Source organism: Bos grunniens, chromosome 3, assembly GCF_055505025.1.
Source record: "Bos grunniens cultivar Pamir isolate PY7600 chromosome 3, Bosgru_T2T1.0, whole genome shotgun sequence".
NCBI lineage: Eukaryota > Metazoa > Chordata > Mammalia > Artiodactyla > Bovidae > Bos > Bos grunniens.
The window spans coordinates 107,433,273-107,440,085 of record NC_141167.1 but is presented as its reverse complement, the minus strand read 5'-3'; the positions used below and the strand labels follow the sequence as shown (position 1 = coordinate 107,440,085).

General features: G+C 54.9%; 1 protein-coding gene across 6 annotated transcripts; it reads right to left on the bottom strand.

The window, feature by feature from the left end:
• Positions 1-1,042: 1,042 nt before the first annotated feature.
• Positions 1,043-6,310, bottom strand: HAPLN2 (hyaluronan and proteoglycan link protein 2). Of its 6 annotated transcripts, none has more exons than XM_086393368.1 (8): positions 6,188-6,310; positions 5,577-5,635; positions 3,445-3,631; positions 3,258-3,363; positions 2,705-2,949; positions 2,391-2,507; positions 2,071-2,253; positions 1,043-1,664 (listed from the first exon to the last, which is right to left on the bottom strand). In XM_086393368.1, exons 3-8 carry the CDS (start codon positions 3,509-3,511, stop codon positions 1,384-1,386), a joined length of 999 nt encoding a protein of 332 aa, XP_086249494.1. In that variant the 5' UTR covers positions 3,512-3,631; positions 5,577-5,635; positions 6,188-6,310; the 3' UTR covers positions 1,043-1,383. The 6 variants fall into 6 exon arrangements, with proteins under 6 accessions (XP_086249494.1, XP_086249493.1, XP_086249490.1 ...); XM_086393367.1 differs by having other exon boundaries at positions 5,577-5,638; positions 6,188-6,307; XM_086393364.1 differs by lacking the exon at positions 3,445-3,631 and having other exon boundaries at positions 2,705-3,058.
• Between the last annotated feature and the right edge of the window lie 503 nt (positions 6,311-6,813).

Genomic DNA, 6,813 nt, shown 5'->3' with positions numbered 1-6,813 from the left:
GAATTTCCTAACAGTCCAGTAGTTAGGGCTCCCCACTGTTCACTGCCTGGATGGTGGGGGAACTGTGGCATGGCCCAAAAAGAAAAGATTGCTTAAACAGAAATAAGTAAATAAAATATATAATATACATTAAGGAAAATGAATTAATGATATTGGAGTTTGTCTCTTGAGTTACAGGTGTGTTTCTTTTAGCCTGATGTTAAGAGTGCTCCCGGTTCAGTTACCCCTTCTGCCCTGGCAGCCACAGCGGCGGTGAACACTAAACCAAATGCACAACCCCCTGAAGTATCAGCCCTCTGACGACCTTATTGTGTCCGTTTGCCACCTCCTCCTTCCGAGTTTATTTCCTGTCAGTTGTAACAACGGAGTGACTTTCCTGCCTTTAATAGTAGTCATGAGAACTCTTCTGGGAGACTGGCAGGATACAAACACATTTTGAAATATATTTAGGTCCACCTTCTGTTTGTTCTGCGGTGCCCAGGGGCTAGGCCTGGGGCTTTGGAGCGCTCCTAGCCAGTAACCTTAGGTAGGCGTGTGGCGCCCCCGCGTGGTGCCTGGCACAACATCACTCTGAATTCTATCCAAGGCCAGACCGCCCACGATGTGTCCAACTCTCCTAAGGCCTTTTGGTGCCCTCTCCTCCTTCCAGTAGGTGGCTCCATGGTAAAGAATCTGCCTGCAGTGCAGAAGAAGCAGGAGACACGGGTTCCATTCCTGGGTCGGGAAGATCCTCTGGAGGAGGAGATGGCAACCCACTCCTGTATTCTTGCCTGGAAAATCCCGTGGACGGAGGAGACTGGCAGGCTACAGATCATGGGGTCGCAAAGAGTCGGACACGACTGAGGCAAATGAGCACAGCACAGCACAGCACAGCACCTCGAAATCCCGACTCTCTTGTAGCCTCATACCTCAGGGGCAGTAGCCCCTCCTTTTCCTCTGTATTCCGAGGCGCTGGCTCAGCACGCTGGATCCAACGTGATCCCCCTCAACCCCCGCATCCCCAGCCCCATGCCTCGCTGACAGCTTCACCCAACACAAAAAGTCCTCAGGTTATTTTTATTGCCGGATAGAAGTCAGTTAATGCCCCTTGGACGCCTCTCCCGTCACCTAGCCGTGGCTGCGTCGTCTGCTGCGGGGTGGGGGGGCGCGAACCGTCTCGGGTCAGAGGTTCGTAGCTGCGCACTACCACCCGGGGTGCCACCACTTCCCCTCCCCGACGCCGGGCCAGCCAGGATCCTTGGCCCGCAGCCTTCGGTCGAGAAGGCGGGTCAGGAGGAGCTGCTCCTCGTCCGATGGAAGGGGAGGCTCTCGGGAAAATGGCGAGAGACCCCCACTACGACTCCCAGACTTTGTCGCGCGCGCTGGAGGGGGTGCGGTGGGCCCCTATTCGGAGTAGCAGTAGGTCCCATAGTCCGCCTGCTGGGGTCTGGGGAAGCCAAAGCTGCGCACTCCGGGATCCGGGAGGCCCCCGCAGCGCGGCCGAGGCGTCGTGATGGGGAAGCGCACGCTGCCGTCCGCCAGCCAGCCGCCGTCGCATTGGTCCAGCCCAGAGAACTTCCAGGCGGCATAGAGGTGCCCGACCTTGGCCACCATGGCCCCGCGCCGCCGGCAGGCCGCGTGGGCTTCAGACAGCGACAGCCGCCCGGGCACGAAGAACACGTGACCTGGGAACCGAAGCAGGTCACCAACTGACCGAGGGCAGGGCCGGCCGGGGCGTGGCGGAATTCAGACTCCCAGGGGGCAGAGTCGGGGTGGGGGAGAGGGGCAGGTGTGGATCGGTGGGTCCGAGCCTGGGTAGGAGGAGTGGGAGTATAGAGACTGGGGGTGCAGGTGAGGTTGTAAAAGACAGGCTGGAGGCTGGATGGGCAGAGCGACGGAGGGGCGAGGCCTTCAAAGGAGTTGGCCTGTAACCTTCCCCGCCGCATTCTTGAGGCCCGAGTTCTGGCCCCGCCGCCCGCACCACCCCCCCCCATCCCCCCGCCTCATTCTCAGGTCGGATCCTCCTCTGTCGCGTGCAGGACAGGCCCGGCCCGCTCCTAACGCGGAGGATGGCTCGCCCCGCCCCCTTACCTGACAGCGCGGAGGTGAAGCAGAAGGCGTCGTAGCGGTCGCGCTTCCGGTCGCGGGGCCCGTAGCTGCGGATCCCGGGCCGACCTCGGCCACCGCAGGGCGCGCGCGCCGTAAGGACAGGGTAACGCACGGAGCCCTCTAGCAGCCAGCCCGCGTTACACCAGTCCAGACCCTCGGTCCACGCTGGCGGGAGATGGCGGGGGAAGGAAGGCGGGTAGCGGGATCAAACGCATCACAGGCGGGAGCCAAACCCGGAATTTGCCTCCCCTGGGGTCCAGGCGACAGCCCGGAGAGAACCTGGGCGGTACCCGGCCACTCACCCTGGTACAGCTGGGCGTAGGTGGCCAGACGTCCGTCCTGCTCCTCGCACGCCTGCTTCGCCTCGTAGTAATTGAACTGGTACCGGCCCCGGCTGGGCTGGTACGGAAACACCACACCTGGGAGTGGGGGGCAGACAGCCTGGAGAGGGCCGGCAGAAGGAGAGGGGGAAGGAAGGGCGGTGCAACCTAGGAGAAAGGGCTGGAGGCTCCGGGAGCAGGGAGGGGGAGAGGCTGGAGAGGAGCCCCGGGAGACCTGAGACGATACGGCCGAACCACCGCCAGAGAGGAAAGCGGCAGCAACCGAAGGGCCTCACCCTCCAGGCGCAGGGTCATCGCCACGCTCTCGTCCTCGATGCCGTTGATGAGCTCACAGCGGTACCGGCCCTCGTCTTCCAGGCGCACGCCCGCGATGACCAGGGAGGCGTCCAGCCGATGCCCTCTTCGCATCCTGGCGCGCCCCCCCAGGGGCCCGTAGCCCCGGGCATGCAGTCCGTTGGTGATGAGGATGGGCGTTTCCCGGAGTTCCCCGGGCTCCACTTTACTCCAGCGCACCTTGTAGCTGGGAGGCGGGGCGCCCAGGACGCAGGGCAGCGTGGTCGTGGCCCCACGACGAGAGTGAATGACCTCGTGGATGGGGGGCAGGAGGTAGTGGGGGCCAGGGTGGGGTGCTGAGCAGAGGGGGCCACAGTGGCAGGAACCCCCTGACCCCCACTGCCCAAGTGCCTGTCCAAAGCCAGCGTTCCCCAGACCCCCCAAACCTCTCTCCATTGCTCACTCAGAAATGACTCAGTCCCTGAGGACCTCCAACAACCCTTCCCACTTTCCCCACCACTGTTCTCCAGATTCTGGGCCGAATTAAGGTCTTACCTTGGCTCCCCAGGGCTCCGTGGAAGGTGGTGAAGGCCCAAGGGAGAAGGAAGTGGCAGAGAGTGGGGAGGCTGATCCTGCCTTGCATGATGGGAGTCAGCCCAGTCTGTGGGGGCACAAGGTTGGGCATTCCTTAGCACTCTCCTTCCTCGGAGAAGGCAATGGGAACCCACTCCAGTACTCTTGCCTGGAAAATCCCATGGATGGAGGAGCCTGCAGGGCTGCAGTCCATGGGGTCGTGAAGAGTCTGACATGACTGAGCGACTTCACTTTCACTTTAGCACTAAGGAAATGGGGTGGGGAGATGATGAACTCCCATCGGGATTCCTCAGAGGGGACTGTTCAGCTGGAAGCCAGGGCAGCAGATAAAGGGGCTGAAATTGTTAGCAAAGGATGGTGATGGGGAAGGGGCAGTAACAAAGTCTCCTCCCCGCCCCCACGCTCCCCCCTACCCAGGACTCCTGGGCCCATCCTCTTTCCTCTCTTGTCCCTTCAGTCAGCAGGTCCTGATTGAGCCTCCTCTACCTATCCATTTTCAGCACAAGTACTACTTCTCAAGTCTTCCTTTCTGGATTGCCATCTCTGGCCTCTATCTTCAGCCAACACCCATTCTCCATCTGAAGCCAGAGTAAATATGATCTTGTCACTCTCCTGCTTAAAGCAGTGACTCCTCGTTGCCAATGAGGATCAAATCCAGTGTCCTAACCCAACTTCCAAGGCTCTCTGTGATCCAGCCTCACAGGGCACCTCCAGCATTGCCCCCCTACCCCACTCCTCACCACCTGTGCCCTCGGCATTATGCTCCAGACATGTCCCGGCTCCAACTCAGTCCGAGTTCACCCTCACCTTCTTCTTAACAGGCAATCAGTTTGGGCTTCACCTCCACTGGGAAACCTTTCCTCTCGCCTCCACTTCATCACACTGCCATGCACTGTGATCTACCACTCTGGTTTTCCTACTGCTCTGGACTCGGAACTTTTTCCCTTAGAAGTATTTCTATTAGCAGCTAAATTAGCAGTGTGAATTTGAAAGTTAAATACATATGCATATGTAGACTACATCAGTGAGCTTTCCCGTAATTATAAAGTTACAAAGTATGAAATTATAAGGCTACTAAAAATTATTTTGAACACAGCTGTCTATTTCAGTAGTTGATATCCCCCCTTCTTTATCTTATCTATTCTTTATCACCTTGGCCATTTTTTTAAATAATTGGGCTAAAGACCCCTTAACCTAGTTTTATCCCTTTTTAAGATCTGATTCCTCTACTTCCTTTGAACAAGTTGCTTAACCTCTATCTGCTTCAATGTCCTCATCAGTAAAATGCTGGAGACAGTAGCATGACTACCTCACTGAGTAGTTGTGGAGTTAGATGAAGTAACATACATGAAATGCTTAAATAGGTCCTGATATCTATGGATAAGTGCTATGTATATGTTAGTTGTTACCTGCAACTGCCGGCATAGTTTCTGGCACACAGTCGGTGCTAAATAAATATGTGTGTTAATGAATGAGCTCACATGAAGGACTTTTGGGAAGAAGAGCAGAGACATGGCAAGAGGAAGGAAACTTGGAGGAGGACTCTGAAGGCTAAGGAGCCAAGCTCCATCTTCCTGCAGATGAAGGTCAGAGCTGAGTATGCGGCAGGAGACAGAGGTTAGGTGCAGAAAGGACTTCCCAGTGGTTAAGAAGAAAAGCATCTGCAACAGGGAAGTCAGTGACAGAACATGTCTCCTGTACAGGACAACCTGGTAAGCACCTGGTTGAGACAGTGGGAACTGGTAAGAGAGAGTGGGAACTGAGATCAGTTGAGGGATCCATAGTAACCACAACCAGCACCAACACACTAAAAGTTAAATGTGCCTGAACCTGCTCTAAGCACTTTTCAAGTACACTTTTATATTTACTCCCCCTAGCAATCCTATGAGTTGGGAATGGTTATGAATCCCAATTATACATGCCCGAAGGAGCTGCCATGTCAGGATTCTTGAATGAGGTCACCCAGCTGTTAAGGGGAGGGGTTTGCTGGGACTTGGGTCCAGGCTTAACATGAGGTTCAAGCTCTTAGTCACTGGCCTGTATTTCTGTGTCTCAAAGCAGGCACACACATTCCTTCTTCATGTCCCTTACAGAGAATGAGAGAGTGGCCAACAGCTCCAGTGCCTACTCCCTTTTTGTTTTCACTTATAAAGCTTTATTTAAGATAAATATTCAAAAATTTTATGGGATACTTTTAGATATAATACAAAATCATTTCTCTGATAATTATTTTATGAACATTCTGATCAATAATATGCTGTAAGATACTTTGACACTGACCTGTTAGAAGTGGGCCTCTTCACAGAGATGGCAGGTGCAGTGATTGGCAGCTTTTGGTCCTGCTGGAGAAAGAGTTTCCAGGTGAAGGAGTTGCCTGGGTCCGGGGAGGTCCAAGCACTTAAGAGCCTCAGGACTTGGGCCCCTGATCAGTGTGGTCTCTCCTTTTGCAACTTTGAGGAAATGCTTCTGCCCTGAGTTCAAAGAAGCCAAGGTACCAGAAACTCCCCCACTCATCATTCCACTAAGCCACGTTAAGTGACTCAGATCCAGCTTTGTGACAGGGCACTGTGTCTGCGGTACTCACTGCCCTGGGCCCAGGGGAAGACACAGCATGAAACGGGAACCCATGAAGAGGGATGGAGTGAAGGAGGCGACCCAGGAATGATTGCCTGAAATGTTGCAGACAGTGGGGTGCCTCGTTTCTTCTAGATGCTCTTGGACCAGAGAAGGGATAGATTGATTGGTGGGTATAAGGATGTTGGACTGCTGGGCAGGGGGATGCATTACAAATGATGTTCAAAGATCTATGTGTCGAGTTCCAGCTGCCTCTGCTTTTCTATATGATCCTCCTCTAAGCAGCACCCCTCTCCCTCCCCCAGCAAAGTCCTCACCTCTGCCCTCCGGCGCCTGGGTGCGCATTGCCTATGGGAAGAGGCTGTCAAGGTGGGAACCAGACTTCCAGGACCTCCACTTGCTTCAAGAAACCTGACCCCTTCTGTCCAGCCCCCTCTGTCTGTCATCTGTCTGTCCTTTCTTTCTCTGTCCCCTCCCCATCGGAAGCACAATTTCCCATTGTCTCCTTCTTTTCCCCTATTGTTGGATAACAGGGGCCCTTTCTTTATCCTCTGGGTAATGGCAACGAAATGTCAACAGCTGGGGATGTGGGATGTAGGACCGGCTGGCACACACCACCGGAAAAAGGGCCCGGGTAGGGGCGGGTTCAGAACAGGAACTGACATCCCCAAGGAGAAGAAAATGGGGAGAGAGAAAGTTGGTGAGAAGGTTGAAATGGGATCTGCCTTAATACTCAAGCTTCAAGTCTCGAAAGAGATTTGGGGTAAGGCCAGGGAGGTGGCTGGGTGCCAAGGAGGGCAGAGTGACTAGTTAGCATTGCAATAGGAGAGGATGGAAATTAGAGAGTAAGGAAAATTTTCCGTCTCTGGGAAGGACTCAGGAATTTCTGAGGATGGAAAGACTTTGGAAAGCTCTCAGAGAGGTCATTTTATTTGTTCCTTCA